The sequence below is a fragment of the Rhinoderma darwinii genome, chromosome 1, assembly GCF_050947455.1.
Source record: "Rhinoderma darwinii isolate aRhiDar2 chromosome 1, aRhiDar2.hap1, whole genome shotgun sequence".
In the NCBI taxonomy this organism is placed as follows: domain Eukaryota; kingdom Metazoa; phylum Chordata; class Amphibia; order Anura; family Rhinodermatidae; genus Rhinoderma; species Rhinoderma darwinii.
In genome coordinates this window covers 10,424,249-10,450,433 of record NC_134687.1, presented here as the reverse complement: position 1 = coordinate 10,450,433, position 26,185 = coordinate 10,424,249, and the positions used below count along the sequence as shown (strand labels likewise).

At 32.9% G+C, this 26,185-nt stretch overlaps 1 protein-coding gene across 1 annotated transcript in view; it reads left to right on the top strand.

Moving 5' to 3' along the window:
* The window catches only part of SFXN5 (sideroflexin 5), a 228,288-nt gene that overhangs the window by 127,087 nt on the left and 75,016 nt on the right, over positions 1–26,185 (top strand). Inside the window, exon 13 of the mRNA XM_075855668.1 lies at positions 1,724–1,841. Within this exon, the coding sequence (XP_075711783.1) occupies positions 1,724–1,841 (118 nt within the window). The remainder of the gene's footprint in view (positions 1–1,723; positions 1,842–26,185) is intronic.

Below are 26,185 nucleotides of genomic sequence, written 5' to 3'. Positions count from 1 at the left end.
CACTATTCATATATGAACAGTGACGTCAGGAACTTCTACAGGACCGGAATCCCCGGCCACAGCTTTGCCAACGCTCTTTTCATGGCCCTGACGTCCCTTTCCATATATGGATAGGGACGTCAGGGGCTCCTTCTGGTCCGGAGGCCCCCACGTAAACCTGGAGCCGGCCCTGTATATGCCAGTACATTAAAGTTAAAAATAAAAATTACAAATACCCCATGGGATTAAGAAAAAAAAAAAGTTACATTTATTTAAAAAATAATGTTAAATAAAAAAAAATCAGGAAATAAAATACACACAAATGCAAATGTTTTTACAATAAATAAACTCTATTAAATAGAAGTCCCAAAACATAAAATAATATACACATATTTGATATCGTCACAACTGTAACATTCTGCACAAATTTGTAGCGTCATTTATAATGATTGGTGTATGCTGTAAAAAAAACAAAAAAAAAAAAAACTGCAGCAAATGATTTGTTTTTTTAAATATATAAATTAAGTTATGATGTAAACGTACCCAAAAATGGCATCTACATAAAATACCACTCATCCTGCAAAAAACAGTCTCATATTATGTCAAACAAACTATAAAAAAAAAAAGAGTGCCAAGAGGGAAAATTAAGAAATTGTTATGGTCCTCGGGGCCAAAATTGGCCCGGTTCTTAAGGAGTTAAACAAGAATAAGATTTCTCAAAACTGGCATAAATTACAGCGCAAACCAACACCAGCTCGTAGCTGAAGTAGATCTTACAGATATTCCCCACCCCCATTGAGTCCAGACTTTGGTTATTTACGTGTTGGGCAGCCCGAGATCCTTGGTGAATGGCGATCTGCTGTTATCTAAAGCCGTCCACAAAGATTTGTCCCAGATCCGACCGGCATTAAATAATTTTTTTTCTGTAGAGATGCTGATCATTGAAGGATCATACATTAAAAGCTCTCTGCAATGATGTGAATGATATTCCCTGTGGACTATCACTCCCAATATTGCATATATCATTCTTGATCTACATGTATTTGTCTCACCTAATAGCCGGGGAAACATTACGATGGTAGCAAGAGGCATAACTTCAAGCTCCTGGGCCCAGATGTGAAATTTATAATAGGGCCTCCAATTATCATTGTCTTTTAATAGTACCGATCCCCTCATATGGGGTCAGGGGATATCGTTTGGGCCCCTCAGAATGAAGGGCCCAGGTTCGACAAAACTTCTGCACCCTATAGTGACGGCCTGGACAGTAGCGTCATCGGTATCTCTCTGGCCAGCTCAACATTAAGGTGGTCCGGTTTCTGACTGCGGTCCCTAAAACTTTTTGAAGGACCAGATTTTTGTGACATACAATACGTTACATATGTGGATACTTGGTAATTTTGCATTCATACATAGTATTGAAATATTAATATCTGGAATCCCAGGCTGTACAACACTGATGCAAGTACTATGTGTTTTTCCAGCATTTCCCTGGTGATTTTAGAGAGTATGTGGAGTCAATAAAAGCGGTACTTCCAACTATGAGTTCTGAATACATATTGCCATATTGATCTATGTATAATGTATCCCACACCCATGGGTCTCAACTTCAGGGTGAGGCGGCCCTCAGAACTGTCATTTGCTTGATGATCCTCATTATCCATGTGATAATGTACTGACTGCATGCAAAAGTAGAGTATCTGCTTTACGCTAACTTGCTCTCTCTCTCTCTACCTGTGTCTTGTAGGACATCATTGCTGCGAACATACCCAAGACTGATCCTCCCCGTGCATAGCCTTGTGTGCCTTGCTGCCTTTGGGCTGGCTCTCCCTCTAGCCATCAGTCTCTTCCCCCAGATGTCTGAAGTAAGTGCAAAGTCAACCTATAGATAATGCTAAGCCGTCTGAGTTGTTCAATACACTGGGAACTTTTACTGTGCCCCCTATGGATAAGAAAACAAATACTAAAATACTGCCCCTATATACAAGAATATAACTACTATAATACTGCCACTATATACAAGAATATAACTACTATAATACTGCTCCTATATACAATAATATAACTACTATAATACTGCCTCCTATATACAAGAATATAACTACTATAATATTGTTCCCTATATACAGGAGTATAACTACTATAATACTGGTCCTATATACAAGAATATAACTACTATATTACTGCCCCCTATATACAAGAATATAACTACTATAATACTGCCCCCTATATACAAGAATATAACTACTATAATACTGCTCCTATATACAAGAATATAACTACTATAATACTGCCCCCTATATACAAGAATATAACTACTATAATACTGCCCCCTATATACAAGAATATAACTACTATAATAATGCCCCCATATACAAGAATATAAATACTATAATACTACCCCTATGTACAAGAATATAACTACTATAATACTGCTCCTATATACAAGAATATAACTACTATAATACTGCCCCTATATACAAGAATATAACTACTATAATACTGCCCCTATATACAAGAATATAACTACTATAATACTGCCCCTATATACAAGAATATAACTACTATAATACTGCTCCTATATACAAGAATATAACCACTATAATACTGCCCCTATATACAAGAATATAACTACTATAATACTGCTCCTATATACAAGAATATATCTACTATAATACTGCCCCTATATACAAGAATATAACTACTATAATACTGTTCCTATGTACCAGAATATATCTACTATAATACTGCCCCTATATACAAGAATATAACTACTATAATACTGTTCCTATATACAAGAATATAACTACTATAATACTGTTCCTATATACAAGAATATAACTACTATAATACTGCCCCTATATACAAGAATATAACTACTATAATACTGCCCCTATATACAAGAATATAACTACTATAATAATGGTCCCTATATACAAGAATATAACTACTGTAATACTGCCCCTATATACAAGAATATAACTACTATAATACTGCCCCCTATATACAAGAATATAACTACTGTAATACTGCCCCTATATATAAGAATATAACTACTATAATACTGCCCCCTATATACAAGAATATAACTACTATAATACTGCCCCCTATATACAAGAATATAACTACTATAATACTGCTCTTATATACAAGAATATAACTACTATAATACTGCCCTCTATATACAAGAATATAACTACTATAATACTGCTCCTATATACAAGAATATAACTACTATATTACTGCTCCTATATACAACAATATAACTACTATAATACTGCCCCTATATACAAGAATATAACTACTATAATACTGCTCCTATATACAAGAATATAACTACTATAATACTGCCCCTATATACAAGAATTTTACTACTATAATACTGCCCCCTATGTACAAGAATATAACTACTATAATACTGCCCCTATATACAAGAATATAACTACTATAATACTGCCTCCTATATACAAGAATTTTACTACTATAATACTGCCCCCTATGTACAAGAATATAACTACTGTAATACTGCCCCTATATACAAGAATATAACTACTATAATACTGCCCCTTATATACAAGAATATAACTACTATAATACTGCCCCCTATATACAAGAATATAACTACTATAATACTGCTCTTACAGTGAAGGAAATAAGTATTTGATCCCTTGCTGATTTTGTAAGTTTGCTCACTGTCAAAGTCATGAACAGTCTAGAATTTTTAGGCTAGGTTAATTTTACCAGTGAGAGATAGATTATATTAAAAAAAAAAAAAAAAAAAAGAAAATCACATATTCAAAATGATATATATTTATTTGCATTGTGCACAGAGAAATAAGTATTTGATCCCCTACCAACCATTAAGAGTTCAGCCTCCTCCAGACCAGTTACACGCTCCAAATCAACTTGGTGCCTGCATTATAGACAGCTCTTACATGGTCACCTGTATAAAAGACTCCTGTCCACAGACTCAATGAATCAGTCTGACTCTAACCTCTACAACATGGGCAAGACCAAAGAGCTTTCTAAGGATGTCAGGGACAAGATCATAGACCTGCACAAGGCTGGAATGGGCTACAAAACCATAAGTAAGACGCTGGGTGAGAAGGAGACAACGGTTGGTGCAATAGTAAGAAAATGGAAGACTTACAAAATGACTGTCAATCGACATCGATCTGGGGCTCCATGCAAAATCTCACCTCGTGGGGTATCCTTGATCCTGAGGAAGGTGAGAGCTCAGCCGAAAACTACACGGGGGGAACTTGTTAATGATCTCAAGGCAGCTGGGGCCACAGTCACCAAGAAAACCATTGGTAACACATTACACCGTAATGGATTAAAATCCTGCAGTGCCCGCAAGGTCCCCCTGCTCAAGAAGGCACATGTACAGGCCCATCTGAAGTTTGCAAATGAACATCTGGATGATTCTGAGAGTGATTGGGAGAAGGTGCTGTGGTCAGATGAGACTAAAATTGAGCTCTTTGGCATTAACTCAACTCGCCGTTTTTGGAGGAAGAGAAATGCTGCCTATGACCCAAAGAACACCGTCCCCACTGTCAAGCATGGAGGTGGAAACATTATGTTTTGGGGATGTTTCTCTGCTGAGGGCACAGGACTACTTCTCAGCATCAATGGGAGAATGGATGGAGCCATGTACCGTCAAATCCTGAGTGACAACCTCCTTCCCTCCACCAGGACATTAAAAATGGCTCGTGGCTGGGTCTTCCAGAACGACAATGACCCGAAACATACAGCCAAGGCAACAAAGGAGTGGCTCAAAAAGAAGCACATTAAGGTCATGGAGTGGCCTAGCCAGTCTCCAGTCCTTAATCCCATCGAAAACGAATGGATGGAGCTGAAGATCCGAGTTGCCAAGCGACAGCCTCGAAATCTTAATGATTTACAGATGAGCTGCAAAGAGGAGTGGGCCAAAATTCCATCTAACATGTGTGCAAACCTCATCATGAACTACAAAAAACGTCTGACTGCTGTGCTTGCCAACAAGGGTTTTGCCACCAAGTATTAAGTCTTGTTTGCCAAAGGGATCAAATACTTATTTCTCTGTGCACAATGCAAACAAATATATATAATTTTGACTATGTCATTTTCTGTTTTTTTTTAAAATATAATCTATCTCTCACTGGTAAAATTAACCTAGCCTAAAAATTCTAGACTGTTCATGTCTTTGACAGTGGGCAAACTTACAAAATCAGCAAGGGATCAAATACTTATTTCCTTCACTGTATATACACAAGAATATAACTACTATAATACTGCTCCTATATACAAGAATATAACTACTATAATACTACTCCTATATACAAGAATATAACTACTATAATACTGCTTCTATATACAAGAATATAAAAACTGTAATACTGCCCCTATATACAAGAATATAACTACTGTAATACTGCCGCCTATATACAAGAATATAACTACTATAATACTGCCCCCTATGTACAAGAATATAACTACTATTATACTGCCCTTATATACAGGAATATAACTACTATAATACTGCCCCCTATATACAAGAATATTACTACTATAATACTGCCTCCTATATACCAGAATATACCTACTATAATACTGCTCCCTATATACAAGAATATAACTACTATAATACTGCCCCTATATACAAGAATATAACTACTTTAATACTGCTCCTATATACAAGAATATAACTACTATAATACTGCTCCTATATACAAGAATATAACTACTATAATACTGCTCCTATATACAAGAATATAAAAACTATAATACTGCCCACTATATACAAGAATATAACTACTATAATACTGCTCCTATATACAAGAATATAAAAACTATAATACTGCCCACTATATACAAGAATATAACTACTATAATACTGCCCCTATATGCAAGAATATAACTACTATAATACTGTCCTTATAAACAAGAATATAATTACTATAATACTTCTCGCTATATACAAGAATATAACTACTATAATACTGTTCCTATGTACAAGAATATAACTACTATAATACTGCTACTATATAAAAAAAATATAACTACTATAATACTGCCCCTATATACAAGAATATAACTACTATAATACTGCTCCTATATACAAGAATATAACTACTATAATACTGCCCATATATACAATACTATAACTACTATAATACTGCTCCTATATACAAGAATATAACTACTATAACACTGCTCCTATTTACAAGAATATAACTACTATAATGCTGCCCCTATATACAAGAATATAACTACTATAATGCTGCTCCTATATACAAGAATATAACTACTATAATACTGCTTTCTATATACAAGAATATAACTACTATAATACTGCCCCCTATATACAAGAATACAACTACTATAATACTGCCTCCCTATATACAAGAATATAACTACTATAATACTGCTCCTATATAAAAGAATATAACTACTATAATACTACCCCTATATACAAGAATATAACTACTATAATACTGCTCCTATATACAAGAATATAAGTACTATAATACTGCCCACTATATACAAGAATATAACTACTATAAAACTGCCCCTATATACAAGAATATAACTACTATAATACTGCTCCTATATACAAGAATATAACTACTATATTACTGCCCCTATATACAAGAATATAACTACTATAATACTGCCCCTATATACAAGAATATAACTACTATAATACTGCTCTCTATATACAAGAATATAAGTACTATAATACTGCCCCCTATATACAAGAATATAACTACTATAATACTGCTCCTATATGCAAGAATAGAACTACTATAATACTGCCCTATATACAAGAATATAACTACTATAAAATTGGTCCTATATTCAAGAATATAACTACTATAATACTGTTCCTATATTCAAGAATATAACTACTATAATACTGCCCCTATATAAAAGAATATAACTACTATAATACTGCCCCCATATACAAGAATATAAATACTATAATACTGCCCCTATATAAAAGAATATAACTACTATAATACTGCCCCCATATACAAGAATATAAATACTATAATACTGCCCCTATTTGCAAGAATATAACTAATATAATACTGCTCCTATATACAAGAATATAACTACTATAATACTGCCCCTATATACAAGAATATAACTACTATAATACTGCCCCCTATATGCAAGAATTTAACTACTATAATACTGCCCCCTATATACATGAATATAACTACTATAATACTGCTCCTAAATACAAGAATATAACTATTATAATACTGCTCCTATGTACAAGAATATAACTACTATAATACTGCTCCTATATACAAGAATATAACTACTATAATACTGCCCCTATATACAATACTATAATACTGCTCCTATTTACAAGAATATAACTACTATAATACTGCCCCTATATACATGAATATAACTACTATAATACTGCTCCTATTTACAAGAATATAACTACTATAATACTGCTCCCTATATACAAGAATATAACTACTCTAATACTGCCCCCTATATACAAGAATATAACTACTATAATACTGCTCCTATATACAAGAATATAACTACTATAATACTGCCCCTATATACAATACTATAATTACTATAATACTGCTCCTATATACAAGAATATAACTACTATAATACTGCTTCTATTTACAAGAATATAACTACTATAATACTGCCCCTATATACATGAATATAACTACTATAATACTGCTCCTATATACAAGAATATAACTGCTAAACTACTGCCCCCTATATACAAGAATATAACTACTATAATACTGCCTCCCTATATACAAGAATATAACTACTATAATACTGCCCCTATATGCAAGAATATAACTACTATAATACTGCCCCTATATGCAAGAATATAACTACTATAATACTGCCCCTATATGCAAGAATATAACTACTATAATACCGCTCCTATATACAAGAATATAACTACTATAATACTGCTCCTATATACAATTATCGAACTACTATAATACTGCCCCTATATACAAATATATAACTACTATAATACTGCCCCTATATACAAGAATTTAACTACTATAAGACTGTCCCCTATATACAAGAATATAACTATTATAATACTGCTCCTATATACAAGAATATAACTACTATAATACTGCTCCTATATACAAGAATATAACTACTATAATACTTCCCCTATATACAATACTATAACTACTATAATACTGCTCCTATTTACAAGAATATAACTACTATAATACTGCCCCTATATACAAGAATATAACTACTATAATACTGCTCCTATTTACAAGAATATAACTACTATAATACTGCTCCCTATATACAAGAATATAACTACTATAATACTGCTCCTATATTCAAGAATATAACTACTATAATACTGCCCCTATATACAAGAATATAACTACTATAATACAGCCCCTATATACAAGAATATAACTACTATAATATTGCCCCTATATACAAGAATATAACTACTATAATACTGCCCCCTATATACAAGAATATAACTACTATAATACTGTCCCTATATACAAGAATATAACTACTATAATACTGCCCCCATATACAAGAATATAATTACTATAATACTGCTCCTATATAAAAGACTATAATTACTATAATACTGCCCCTATATACAAGAATATAACTACTATAATATTGCCCCTATTTAAGAGAATATAAATACTATAATACTGCACCTATATGCAAGAATATAATTGCTATAATACTGCTTCTATTTACAAGAATAGAACTACTATAATACTGCCCCTATATACAAGAATATAACTACTATAATACTGCTCCTATATACAAGAATATAACTACTATAATACTGCTCCTATATACAAGAATATAACTACTGTAATGCTGCCCCCTATATACAAGAATATAACTACTATAATACTGCTCCTATATACAAGAATATAACTACTATAATACTGCCCCTATATACAATACTATAATTACTATAATACTGCTCCTATTTACAAGAATATAACTACTATAATACTGCCCCTATATACATGAATATAACTACTATAATACTGCTCCTATATACAAGAATATAACTACTATAATACTGCTCCTATATACAAGAATATAACTACTGTAATGCTGCCCCCTATATACAAGAATATAACTACTATAATACTGCTCCTATATACAAGAATATAACTACTATAATACTGCCCCTATATACAATACTATAATTACTATAATACTGCTCCTATATACAAGAATATAACTACTATAATACTGCTTCTATTTACAAGAATATAACTAGTATAATACTGCCCCTATATACAAGAATATAACTACTATAATACTGATCCTATATACAAGAATATAACTACTATAATACTGCCCCCTATATACAAGAATATAACTACTATAATACTGCCTCCCTATATACAAGAATATAACTACTATAATACTGCTCCTATATACAAGAATATAACTACTATAATACTGCTGCTATATACAATAATATAACTACTATAATACTGTCTCCTGTATACAAGAATACAACTACTATAATACTGCTCCCTACATAGAAGGATATAACTACTTTAATACTGCCCCTATATACAAGAATATAACTACTATAATACTGCCCCCTATATACAAGAATATAACTACTATAATACTGCCCCCTATATACAAGAATATAACTACTATAACACTGCCTCCTATATACAAGAATATAACTACTATAATACTGCTCCCTATATACAAGAATAGAACTACTATAATACTGCCCCCTATATACAAGAATATAACTATTATAATACTGCCACCTATGTATAAGAATATAACTACTATAATACTGCCCCTATGTACAAGAATATAACTACTATAATACTGCCCCCTATATACAAGAATATAACTACTATAATACTTCTCCCTATATACAAGAATATAACTACTGTAATACTGCCCCCTATATACAAGAATATAACTACTATAATACTGCCCCTATATACAAGAATATAACTACTATAATACTGCTCCTATATACAAGAATATAACTACTATAATACTGCCCCCTATATACAAGAATATAACTACTATAATACTGCCCCCATATACAAGAATATAACTACTATAATACTGCCCCTATATACAAGAATATAACTACTATAATACTGCTCCTATATACAGGAATATAACTACTATAATACTGCCCCCTATATACAAGAATATAACTACTATAATACTGCCCCCTAAATACAAGAATATAACTACTATAATACTGCCCCTATATACAAGAATATAACTACTATAATACTGCCCCTATATACAAGAATATAACTACTATAATACTGCCCCTATATGCAAGAATATAACTACTATAATACTGCCCCTAAATGCAAGAATATAACTTCTATAATACCGCTCCTATATACAAGAATATAACTACTATAATACTGCTCCTATATACAATTATCTAACTACTTTAATACTGCCCCTATATACAAATATATAGCTACTATAATACTGCTCCTATATACAAGAATATAACTACTATAATACTGCTCCTATTTACAAGAATATAACTACTATAATACTGCCCCTATATACATGAATATAACTACTATAATACTGCTCCTATTTACAAGAATATAACTACTATAATACTGCTCCCTATATACAAGAATATAACTACTATAATACTGCTCCTATATTCAAGAATATAACTACTATAATACTGCCCCTATATACAAGAATATAACTACTATAATACAGCCCCTATATACAAGAATATAACTACTATAATACTGCCCCTATATACAAGTATATAACTACTATAATACTGCCCCCTATATACAAGAATATAACTACTATAATACTGCCCCCTATATACAAGAATATAACTACTATAATACTGCCCCCATATACAAGAATATAATTACTATAATACTGCTCCTATATACAAGACTATAATTACTATAATACTGCCCCTATATACAAGAATATAACTACTATAATATTGCCCTATATAAGAGAATATAAATACTATAATACTGCCCCTATATGCAAGAATATAATTGCTATAATACTGCTTCTATTTACAAGAATAGAACTACTATAATACTGCCCCTATATACAAGAATATAACTACTATAATACTGCTCCTATATACAAGAATATAACTACTATAATATTGTTCCCTATATACAGGAGTATAACTACTATAAAAATGCCCCCATATACAAGAATATAAATACTATAATACTACCCCTATATACAAGAATATAACTACTATAATACTGCTCCTATATACAAGAATATAATTACTATAATACTGCTCCTATATACAAGAATATAACTACTGTAATACTGCCCCTATATACAAGAATATAACTACTATAATACTGCTCCTATATACAAGAATATAACTACTATAATACTGCCCCTATATACAATACTATAATTACTATAATACTGCTCCTATATACAAGAATATAACTACTATAATACTGCCCCTATATACAAGAATATAACTACTATAATACTGCTCCTATATACAAGAATATAACTACTATAATACTGCCCCTATATACAAGAATATAACTACTATAATACTGCTCCTATATTCAAGAATATAACTACTATACTACTGCCCCTATATACAAGAATATAACTACTATAATACTGCTCCTATATACAAGAATATAACTACTATAATACTGCTCCTATATTCAAGAATATAACTACTATACTACTGCCCCTATATACAAGAATATAACTACTATAATACTGCCCCTATATACAAGAATATAACTACTGTAATACTGCCCCCTATATACAAGAATATAACTACTATAATACTGCTCCTATATACAAGAATATAACTACTATAATACTGCCCCTATATACAAGAATATAACTACTATAATACTGCTCCTATATACAAGAATATAACTACTATAATACTGTCCCCTATATACAAGAATATAACTACTATAATACTGCCCCCTATATACAAGAATATAACTACTATAATACTGCCCCCATATACAAGAATATAACTACTATAATACTTCCCCTATATACAAGAATATAACTACTATAATACTTCCCCTATATACAAGAATATAACTACTATAATACTGCCCCTATATACAAGAATATAACTACTATAATACTGCCCCTATATACAAGAATATAACTACTATAATACCGCTCCTATATGCAATTATATAACTACTATAATACTGCCCCTATATACAAATATATAACTACTATAATACTGACCCTATATACAAGAATATAACTACTATAATACTGCTCCTATATACAAATATATAACTACTATAATACTGCCCCTTTATACAAGAATATAACTACTATAATACTGCCCCCTACATAGAAGAATATAACTACTATAATACTGCCCCTATATACAAGAATATAACTACTATAATACTGCCCCCTATATACAAGAATATAACTACTATAATACTGCTCCTATATACAAGAATATAACTATTATAATACTGCTGCTATATACAAGAATATAACTACTATAACACTGCCTCCTATATACAAGAATATAACTACTATAATACTGCTCCCTATATACAAGAATAGAACTACTATAATACTGCCCCCCATATACAAGAATATAACTATTATAATACTGCCACCTATGTATAAGAATATAACTACTATAATACTGCCCCTATGTACAAGAATATAACTACTATAATACTGCCCCCTATATACAAGAATATAACTACTATAATACTTCTCCCTATATACAAGAATATAACTACTGTAATACTGCCCCCTATATACAAGAATATAACTACTATAATACTGCCCCTATATACAAGAATATAACTACTATAATACTGCTCCTATATACAAGAATATAACTACTATAATACTGCCCCCTATATACAAGAATATAACTACTATAATACTGCCCCCATATACAAGAATATAACTACTATAATACTGCCCCTATATACAAGAATATAACTACTATAATACTGCTCCTATATACAGGAATATAACTACTATAATACTGCCCCCTATATACAAGAATATAACTACTATAATACTGCCCCCTAAATACAAGAATATAACTACTATAATACTGCCCCTATATACAAGAATATAACTACTATAATACTGCCCCTATATACAAGAATATAACTACTATAATACTGCCCCTATATGCAAGAATATAACTACTATAATACTGCCCCTAAATGCAAGAATATAACTTCTATAATACCGCTCCTATATACAAGAATATAACTACTATAATACTGCTCCTATATACAATTATCTAACTACTTTAATACTGCCCCTATATACAAATATATAGCTACTATAATACTGCTCCTATATACAAGAATATAACTACTATAATACTGCTCCTATTTACAAGAATATAACTACTATAATACTGCCCCTATATACATGAATATAACTACTATAATACTGCTCCTATTTACAAGAATATAACTACTATAATACTGCTCCCTATATACAAGAATATAACTACTATAATACTGCTCCTATATTCAAGAATATAACTACTATAATACTGCCCCTATATACAAGAATATAACTACTATAATACAGCCCCTATATACAAGAATATAACTACTATAATACTGCCCCTATATACAAGTATATAACTACTATAATACTGCCCCCTATATACAAGAATATAACTACTATAATACTGCCCCCTATATACAAGAATATAACTACTATAATACTGCCCCCATATACAAGAATATAATTACTATAATACTGCTCCTATATACAAGACTATAATTACTATAATACTGCCCCTATATACAAGAATATAACTACTATAATATTGCCCTATATAAGAGAATATAAATACTATAATACTGCCCCTATATGCAAGAATATAATTGCTATAATACTGCTTCTATTTACAAGAATAGAACTACTATAATACTGCCCCTATATACAAGAATATAACTACTATAATACTGCTCCTATATACAAGAATATAACTACTATAATATTGTTCCCTATATACAGGAGTATAACTACTATAAAAATGCCCCCATATACAAGAATATAAATACTATAATACTACCCCTATATACAAGAATATAACTACTATAATACTGCTCCTATATACAAGAATATAATTACTATAATACTGCTCCTATATACAAGAATATAACTACTGTAATACTGCCCCTATATACAAGAATATAACTACTATAATACTGCTCCTATATACAAGAATATAACTACTATAATACTGCCCCTATATACAATACTATAATTACTATAATACTGCTCCTATATACAAGAATATAACTACTATAATACTGCCCCTATATACAAGAATATAACTACTATAATACTGCTCCTATATACAAGAATATAACTACTATAATACTGCCCCTATATACAAGAATATAACTACTATAATACTGCTCCTATATTCAAGAATATAACTACTATACTACTGCCCCTATATACAAGAATATAACTACTATAATACTGCTCCTATATACAAGAATATAACTACTATAATACTGCTCCTATATTCAAGAATATAACTACTATACTACTGCCCCTATATACAAGAATATAACTACTATAATACTGCCCCTATATACAAGAATATAACTACTGTAATACTGCCCCCTATATACAAGAATATAACTACTATAATACTGCTCCTATATACAAGAATATAACTACTATAATACTGCCCCTATATACAAGAATATAACTACTATAATACTGCTCCTATATACAAGAATATAACTACTATAATACTGTCCCCTATATACAAGAATATAACTACTATAATACTGCCCCCTATATACAAGAATATAACTACTATAATACTGCCCCCATATACAAGAATATAACTACTATAATACTTCCCCTATATACAAGAATATAACTACTATAATACTTCCCCTATATACAAGAATATAACTACTATAATACTGCCCCTATATACAAGAATATAACTACTATAATACTGCCCCTATATACAAGAATATAACTACTATAATACCGCTCCTATATGCAATTATATAACTACTATAATACTGCCCCTATATACAAATATATAACTACTATAATACTGACCCTATATACAAGAATATAACTACTATAATACTGCTCCTATATACAAATATATAACTACTATAATACTGCCCCTTTATACAAGAATATAACTACTATAATACTGCCCCCTACATAGAAGAATATAACTACTATAATACTGCCCCTATATACAAGAATATAACTACTATAATACTGCCCCCTATATACAAGAATATAACTACTATAATACTGCCCCCTATATACAAGAATATAACTACTATAATACTGCTCCTATATACAAGAATATAACTATTATAATACTGCTGCTATATACAAGAATATAACTACTATAACACTGCCTCCTATATACAAGAATATAACTACTATAATACTGCTCCCTATATACAAGAATAGAACTACTATAATACTGCCCCCCATATACAAGAATATAACTACTATAATACTGCCACCTATGTATATGAATGTAACTACTATAATACTTCCCCCTATATACAAGAATATAACTACTATAATACTGCTCCCTATATACAAGAATAGAACTACTATAATACTGCCCCCCATATACAAGAATATATCTACTATAATACTGCCACCTATGTATATGAATTTAACTACTATAATACTGCCCCTATATACAAGAATATAACTACTATAATACTTCCCCCTATATACAAGAATATAACTACTATAATACTGCCCCTATATGCAAGAATATAACTACTATAATACTGCCCCTATATGCAAGAATATAACTACTATAATACTGCCCCTATATGCAAGAATATAACTACTATAATACTGCTCCTATATACAAGAATATAACTACTATAATACTGCCCCTATATACAAGAATATAACTACTATAATACTGCTCCTATATACAAGAATATAACTACTATAATACTGCCCCTATATACAAGAATATAACTACTATAATACTGCTCCTATATTCAAGAATATAACTACTATACTACTGCCCCTATATACAAGAATATAACTACTATAATACTGCCCCTATATACAAGAATATAACTACTATAATACTGCTCCTATATTCAAGAATATAACTACTATACTACTGCCCCTATATACAAGAATATAACTACTATAATACTGCCCCTATATACAAGAATATAACTACTATAATACTGCCCCCTATATACAAGAATATAACTACTATAATACTTCTCCCTATATACAAGAATATAACTACTGTAATACTGCCCCCTATATACAAGAATATAACTACTATAATACTGCTCCTATATACAAGAATATAACTACTATAATACTGCCCCTATATACAAGAATATAACTACTATAATACTGCTCCTATATACAAGAATATAACTACTATAATACTGTCCCCTATATACAAGAATATAACTACTATAATACTGCCCCCTATATACAAGAATATAACTACTATAATACTGCCCCCATATACAAGAATATAACTACTATAATACTTCCCCTATATACAAGAATATAACTACTATAATACTTCCCCTATATACAAGAATATAACTACTATAATACTGCCCCTATATACAAGAATATAACTACTATAATACTGCCCCTATATACAAGAATATAACTACTATAATACCGCTCCTATATGCAATTATATAACTACTATAATACTGCCCCTATATACAAATATATAACTACTATAATACTGCCCCTATATACAAGAATATAACTACTATAATACTGCTCCTATATACAAATATATAACTACTATAATACTGCCCCTTTATACAAGAATATAACTACTATAATACTGCCCCCTACATAGAAGAATATAACTACTATAATACTGCCCCTATATACAAGAATATAACTACTATAATACTGCCCCCTATATACAAGAATATAACTACTATAATACTGCCCCCTATATACAAGAATATAACTACTATAATTTGCTCCTATATACAAGAATATAACTATTATAATACTGCTGCTATATACAAGAATATAACTACTATAACACTGCCTCCTATATACAAGAATATAACTACTATAATACTGCTCCCTATATACAAGAATAGAACTACTATAATACTGCCCCCCATATACAAGAATATAACTACTATAATACTGCCACCTATGTATATGAATTTAACTACTATAATACTGCCCCTATATACAAGAATATAACTACTATAATACTTCCCCCTATATACAAGAATATAACTACTATAATACTGCCCCTATATGCAAGAATATAACTACTATAATACTGCCCCTATATGCAAGAATATAACTAATATAATACTGCCCCTATATGCAAGAATATAACTACTATAATACCGCTCCTACAGTGCAGGAAATAAGTATTTGATCCCTTGCTGATTTTGTAAGTTTGCCCACTGTCAAAGACATGAACAGTCTAGAATTTTTAGGCTAAGTTAATTTGACCAGTGAGAGATAGATTATATAAAAAAATAAATAACATTGTCAAAATTATATATATTTATTTGCATTGTGCACAGAGAAATAAGTATTTGATCCCTTTGGCAAACAAGACTTAATACTTGGTGGCAAAACCCTTGTTGGCAAGCACAGCAGTCAGACATTTTTAGTAGTTGATGATGAGGTTTGCACACATGTTAGATGGAATTTTGGCCCACTCCTCTTTGCAGATCATCTGTAAATCATTAAGATTTCGAGGCTGTCGCTTGGCAACTCGGATCTTCAGCTCCCTCCATAAGTTTTCGATGGGATTAAGGTCTGGAGACTGACTAGGCCACTCCATGACCTTAATGTGCTTCTTTTTGAGCCACTCCTTTGTTGCCTTGGCTGTATGTTTCGGGTAATTGTCGTGCTGGAAGACCCAGCCACGAGCCATTTTTTATGTCCTGGTGGAGGGAAGGAGGTTGTCACTCAGGATTTGACGGTACATGGCTCCATCCATTCTCCCATTAATGCGGTGAAGTAGTCCTGTGCCCTTAGCAGAGAAACACCCCCAAAACATAATGTTTCCACCTCCATGCTTGACAGTGGGGACGGTGTTCTTTGGGTCATAGGCAGCATTTCTCTTCCTCCAAAAACGGCGAGTTGAGTTAATGCCAAAGAGCTCAATTTTAGTCTCATCTGACCACAGCACCTTCTCCCAATCACTCTCAGAATCATCCAGATGTTCATTTGCAAACTTCAGATGGGCCTGTACATGTGCCTTCTTGAGAAGGGGGACCTTGCGGGCACTGCAGGATTTTAATCCATTACGGCGTAATATGTTACCAATGGTTTTCTTGGTGACTGTGGTCCCAGCTGCCTTGAGATCATTAACAAGTTCCCCCCGTGTAGTTTTTGGCTGAGCTCTCACCTTCCTCAGGATCAAGGATACCCCACGAGGTGAGATTTTGCATGGAGCCCCAGATCGATGTCGATTGACAGTCATTTTGTATGTCTTCCATTTTCTTACTATTGCACCAACAGTTGTCTCCTTCTCACCCAGCGTCTTACTTGTGGTTTTGTAGCCCATTCCAGCCTTGTGCAGGTCTATGTTTTTGTCCCTGACATCCTTAGAAAGCTCTTTGGTCTTGCCCATGTTGTAGAGGTTAGAGTCAGACTGATTGAGTCTGTAGACAGGAGTCTTTTATACAAGTGACCATGTAAGAGCTGTCTATAATGCAGGCACCAAGTTGATTTGGAGCGTGTAACTGGTCTGGAGGAGGCTGAACTCTTAATGGTTGGTAGGGGATCAAATACTTATTTCTCTGTGCACAATGCAAATAAATATATATCATTTTGACAATTTGATTTTCTTTTTTTTTTTTTATATAATCTATCTCTCACTGGTAAAATTAACCTAGCCTAAAAATTCTAGACTGTTCATGACTTTGACAGTGGGCAAACTTACAAAATCAGCAAGGGATCAAATACTTATTTCCTCCACTGTATATACAAGAATATAACTACTATAATACTGCTCCTATATACAATTATCTAACTACTATAATACTGCCCCTATATACAAATATATAACTACTATAATACTGCCCCTATATACAAGAATATAACTACTATAATACTGCCCCTATATGCAAGAATATAACGACTATAATACTGCCCCTATATGCAAGAATATAACTACTATAATACCGCTCCTATATGCAAGAATATAACTACTATAATACTGCTCCCTATATACAAGAATATAACTACTATAATACTGCCTCCTATATACAAGAATATAACTACTATAATACTGCCCCTATATACAAGAATATAACTACTATAATACTGCCTCCTATATACAAGAATATAACTACTATAATACTGCCCCTATATACAGATATATAACTACTATAATACTGCCCCTATATACAAGAATATAACTACTATAATACTGCCCCTTTATACAAGAATATAACTACTATAATACTGCCCCCTACATAGAAGAATATAACTACTATAATACTGCCCCTATATACAAGAATATAACTACTATAATACTGCCCCCTATATACAAGAATATAACTATTATAATACTGCTCCTATATACAATAATATAACTACTATAATACTGTCTCCTATATACAAGAATACAACTACTATAATACTGCTCCCTACATAGAAGGATATAACTACTATAATACTGCCCCTATATACAATAATATAACTACTATAATACTGCCCCCTATATACAAGAATATAACTACTATAATACTTCTCCTATATACAAGAATATAACTATTATAATACTGCCTCCTATATACAAGAATATAACTACTATAACACTGCCCCTATATACAAGAATATAACTACTATAATACTGCCCCTATATACAAGAATATAACTACTATAATACTGCTCCCTATATACAAGAATATAACTACTATAATACTGCCCCTATATACAAGAATATAACTACTATAATACTGCCCCTATATACAAGAATATAACTACTATAATACTGCTCCCTATATACAAGAATATAACTACTATAATACTGCCTCTATATACAAGAATGTAACTACTATAATACTGCCCCATATATACTAGAATATAACTACTATAATACTATCCCCTATATACAAGAATATAAGTACTATAATACTGCTCCTATATACAAGAATATAACTACTATAATACTGCCCCTATATACAAGAATATAACTACTATAATACTGCCCCTATATACTAGAATATAACTACTATAATACTGCCTCCTATATACAAGAATATAACCCTGTATAATACTGCCCCTATATACAAGAATATAATTACTATAATACTGCCCCATATACAAGAATATAACTACTATAATACTGCCCCTATATACAAGAATATAGCTACTATAATACTGCCTCCTATATACAAGAATATAACTACTATAATACTGCCTCCTATATATAAGAATATAACTACTATAATACTGCCCCTATATACAAGAATATAACTACTATAATACTGCTCCTATATACAAGAATATAACTACTATAATACTGCCCCCTTATACAAGTATATAACTACTATAATACTGCTCCTGTATGCAAGAATATAACTACTGTAATACTGCCCCCTATATACAAGAATATAACTACTATAATACTGCCCTATATACAAGCATATAACTTTTGTAATACTGCCCCCTATATACAAGAATATAACTATTATAATACTGCCCCCTATATACAAGAATATAACTACTATAATACTGCTCCTATATACAAGAATATAACTACTATAATACTGCTCCTATATACAAGAATATAACTACTATAATACTGCTCCTATATACAAGAATATAACTACTATAATACTGCCCCTATATACAGGAATATAACTACTATAATACTGCCCCCTATATACAAGAATATAACTACTATAATACTGCTCCTATATACAAGAATATAACTACTATAATACTGCCTCCTATATACAAGAATATAACTACTATAATACTGCCCCCTATATACAAGAATATAACTACTATAATACTGCCCCCTATATACATGAATATAACTACTATAATACTACTCCTATATACAAGAATATAACTACTATAATACTGCTCCTATATACAAGAATATATCTACTATAATACTGCCCCCTATATACAAGAATATAACTACTATAATACTGCCCCCTATGTACAAGAATATAACTACTATAATACTGCCTCCTATATATAAGAATATAACTACTATAATACTGCCCCTATATACAAGAATATAACTACTATAATACTGCTCCTATATACAAGAATATAACTACTATAATACTGCCCCCTTATACAAGTATATAACTACTATAATACTGCTCCTGTATGCAAGAATATAACTACTGTAATACTGCCCCCTATATACAAGAATATAACTACTATAATACTGCCCTATATACAAGCATATAACTTTTGTAATACTGCCCCCTATATACAAGAATATAACTATTATAATACTGCCCCCTATATACAAGAATATAACTACTATAATACTGCTCCTATATACAAGAATATAACTACTATAATACTGCTCCTATATACAAGAATATAACTACTATAATACTGCTCCTATATACAAGAATATAACTACTATAATACTGCTCCTATATACAAGAATATAACTACTATAATACTGCCCCTATATACAAGAATATAACTACTATAATACTGCCCCTATATACAGGAATATAACTACTATAATACTGCCCCCTATATACAAGAATATAACTACTATAATACTGCTCCTATATACAAGAATATAACTACTATAATACTGCCTCCTATATACAAGAATATAACTACTATAATACTGCCCCCTATATACAAGAATATAACTACTATAATACTGCCCCCTATATACATGAATATAACTACTATAATACTACTCCTATATACAAGAATATAACTACTATAATACTGCTCCTATATACAAGAATATATCTACTATAATACTGCCCCCTATGTACAAGAATATAACTACTATAATACTGCTCCTATATACAAGAATATAACTACTATAATACTGCTACTATATACAAGAATATAACTTATGAAACTTTATGACTGTGTTTCGTAGCTTATTGTTTGCCTTGTGCAGCGTATAATGAAATCTCTTTACTAATTGGGAGCTGTGGTATCGGTGTAATTCTCCGAGGTGGGGGGGGTTTACAATAGTAAATTTTTGGGGGAGCTCGTAGTATCTGAACTCTTTAACACTCATGAATCCGGTATTCACACTGACTTCACCTTATTGAAACAGGTTTTTGGCAGAGCACAAGGTGTCGAGGTGTAAAACCAATTTTTTTTCAGGTGCTTTAAAATCTATAATAAGACGTGTACATTGTTCCACCTGTTAACCCAGACACTGTAGAGACTGGAATAATTTATCTTATTGAGCTCACATTGTATCGGTACTTCGGTAAACTCGGGATATTTAAAGGGTGTACGTGTCTTTATTTAGCTGTGGACTTGTTATTGGGGCATATTAGAAGATGACATTAATGGAGGTCCATGAGCTTGGTCTCCCACCGGTGGTAATTATGGAGGCCGTGTGTCCTTTACCGTGAGCATTAGTCCTATTTATTTAAATAAAGCTATGTTGTCTTCTGACATATTAGAGGGTCACCAACAATGCATCGTGTAGGCCACATTCATCCCGGGGTCAATCTAAAGGATTTTTTGTATGGAAAGTCATAACCTGGATATTGGCAGAACCAGGTTTTCAACCAACTCATCGATCATATTCGATCTCATGTTCTCTACGTTGGGCTCCAAGTACTACTCCACTCATCAGATCGCTTTACATACACGATGACCTTGTTGAACGATCATCACAATAGGACATGGAAGTTGTAAAACTTAAATCTATAATTATCTTTTTTTTTTTCATGTTTTTCGGTTGATCCCATGATGCATCATTTAGGATTAAAAAAAAAAAAGGAACCGGAATAGTAACATCCACCCCATTGTGTCACATGCCATGTCAAGCTCTAGGTATGAAATAAAATTGACATCTTTCTAGAGTTCCCTACATTGTATCACTGGAACTTCCTCAGATTCTTGTGATTTTCCTCTTGTCTTTGTAATCAGAGGAGAGAACATACACACTGGTGCCGGCCCAGAGGGTTGAACTGAGCGATCCTAAGATTCCTGTTTGTTTTCCGAACTATTGGAATCCTTGTTCTGGGATGGTCCAGAGAGTCTGATCGTCTACTAGGGTCACATGCTGCAGAAGCAAGAGGCCACACCACAACCTCAGCAGGAATTCACACAAATTCTGAAACACGCACGTTTTTTTTTTTAGAGTTTTGTCCCTACAGGTGGCGCAGTATTTGTCTGCATAAGCCTCCTGATCTTCTACATCTCAGGAATTCCTTGCCACAATAATGTGACGTCACGTAATATTTCCACATGTCATGTAACCAGTCTCAACATCATGTGATATCACACCATAACATCACGGCCGTACAGTCAAGTGATGTCACACTATTCCAGTATGACATGGAAGCCCAATGGTGGGAATGCCGAAGACTCAAAAACACCTTTCCATTGTGTCCCTATGGGAACTACATCCCAGTACCACATGACATCCTCAAGCAAACTCTGTGTTCTTTCCCCCATTCCCCATAGGGCATCTGTGGTTCAGCATGACATCCTTCCCCAAAATTACATATATTTGTACTGCAACATGTTAATGGGATGTTTAAAAATCCCTTTCATTTCAATATAACATTTTGTTTTTCCACCCCAAAAAAAGTGTGAAAAACTGGCACATAACCAAACTATGGGCCTTCTAACCGCAGACGTCATTGCCCTTTGACATCTATAAAATATTCAGCGTTTTCAAGTCTCTACCCCACACGTTAACAAACCGTTTCAGATATCATTACCACATATCTCCAATTACTTCAGCAATTTGCAACGGAAAACACATTTATTTTAATTATGCAAAATCATTTACAAATGGATTTGGCCTTTAAACAGCTTTCAATTGAAATTCCAGCCTGTTTGGAGAACTATTCAGTAAGAACGGGGACGTGTTAACCATTGCCTCGTCATCTGTTAATGGTTACGGATGTTCTAGCTGGTTGTAGGTGGCTGACTCCATCATCGACGTGGTCAACTATGTCCTGCTGAGGTCTCTCGGTAAGGCATCGGTAAGCAAGTGACACCTTCTCTTGCCCCGTGGGCCGGCCATACGTTGACGCTTCTCTCCCACCCCTGTTACTTCTCTTTTAGAGCTGTCTTTTTTTCCCTTTAACGTTGGTGTCAGCTACCCAACAACATCATGTGAATTCACTTTGTCTTGTCACGCTCGCCAAGAATTCTGTGGCCAAGAGCCCTGAGCTCCCTCAAATGTGCCGGGAATGCCAAGTGCCCAGATGCAATTGCAGCTTTTTTTTTTTTTATATTTTCTTTTTCTTTGCATGTCGTACAAGTGTACTCTTCTCTCGTTACGTTCAGTCTGTGTTGGCTCTATTACCACAGTCTGAGGTCATATGGCCATCACTGATTTTATGATTAGCGAAATGATTAATAACAACATTTGAGAATTAATGAGACTGCTGCACCGAGCAGAAATGAATCGAGATCCAAGAACAAAACAAGTGTTTTTCCCTCTGTTTTCTTTTTTCATGAATCTCCCGATTCTCTTACCATTTATTTTCAATTATCCATTTTTTCCATGATATTCGTCTTCTTCTAAAGGGCACAGGCAGGAGTATACATTGAGGAGATGATACTCATGCCACCATCCCAACCTTCTTCTTCCTTGACCCCAAGGTCTAGGCTGGTGTCATCTTCCCAACATCTTCTCAACCCTTGTTGGAAAAAAGCAGAGCATGACCCTTGGGCCAGTTCAACTCTCCTGGTCTATGAAGAAGTGTGATGAGGGGGATCTTCTCTATGGATCTCATAACTGGGACCTCCTGTATGATAAGCCCTTGGGTAAAGGTTGGGCACTTCTGAAACCATCTGAAATACAGAATCTTTTTAGTGTTATTCAAAACACATCAAATGAAGTCTCTAGCGGGTCGAGCTTGGTGTCTACAAACCCATATCGTTCATGATCTCTCTAACTATAACCATCCAAGTACCCAATAGAAAGAAGCAGCCTACGCTTTCTTGCCAGTGATGGTTCATTCCTCAGGATCAAGGGGGGACCTGTCACTCAACCTTGTAGATGAGACCACATGATCCACCACCATCATCTAGGACAAGTTCACACCATCAGATGGGATGGAGTCAACCCATGCTTGGTTTCGTGGTTAAGAAGGTTTTCTCATAATTGCCTCTTGGGTAAGGACAATCTTGTCCACACATCCTGACCCCGATTATTTTAAGTCACCGGTCATATATAATACATTCTTCCCCTCCTAACATCTCTCTCCTCTTAACTGTACTCTAAAAACACCAAGCTGGAGATCCGTAGAGTTATTTCCAGATCTGCTCGAGCCCTTGTATTGCTGGCAGGGCCAAGTCAAAAACAGCAAAAGGTTAATGAGCCAATGTGCAGTGGGATTATTTCAGGAAGATGACAGTGAACCAGTAATTACTAATTAGATGCAGTTTAACAGGAGGAAAAAGTGAAATCTCCTCTTCACCAACTGTCAATAATTAGCGGAGCTGGTGAGGATGAAATGTGTCCACAGTTAAAAGGCTCAGGCTTTAATGAAATGACACGTTACAATAGAGCTGTGCCGAGGTCGCTGGTGCGGCCCCGATGACACCGCAGATCCCTCTTTGTATTGGTTTTGTGCGGTCAGACAGTAGTTCATTAGAGCCTGCCCTCAACATTATCTATAGATTTGGAAAATGTGAATTCTGATGGTGTACCCTTACAGAGATGATATCCATGTAATGAAGTAATGCCTTCTGCAGTCCAGGCATAAATCACCCAAAAAATTCCAAAATTGGCTTTATAAATCGCTGTGGTGCCGGGGAGGGTGCCAACTACTCTTGGTACCGCAAAAGCTATTGACTGTTTTAGACCCCTTATCTCCCTGTGGGACCATCCCTACAGATTCGGGTCTTCACGTTGAGACATTCGGACTCACTTTATGGAGCAAATCGTACAGATGGACTGATGGATGAGCCAAATGTGACGCGGCTTGCGTGAAATAATACCCTATGGAGGCACAACCTCTATGTATAAAGATGGATTAGGGCAGGAGTG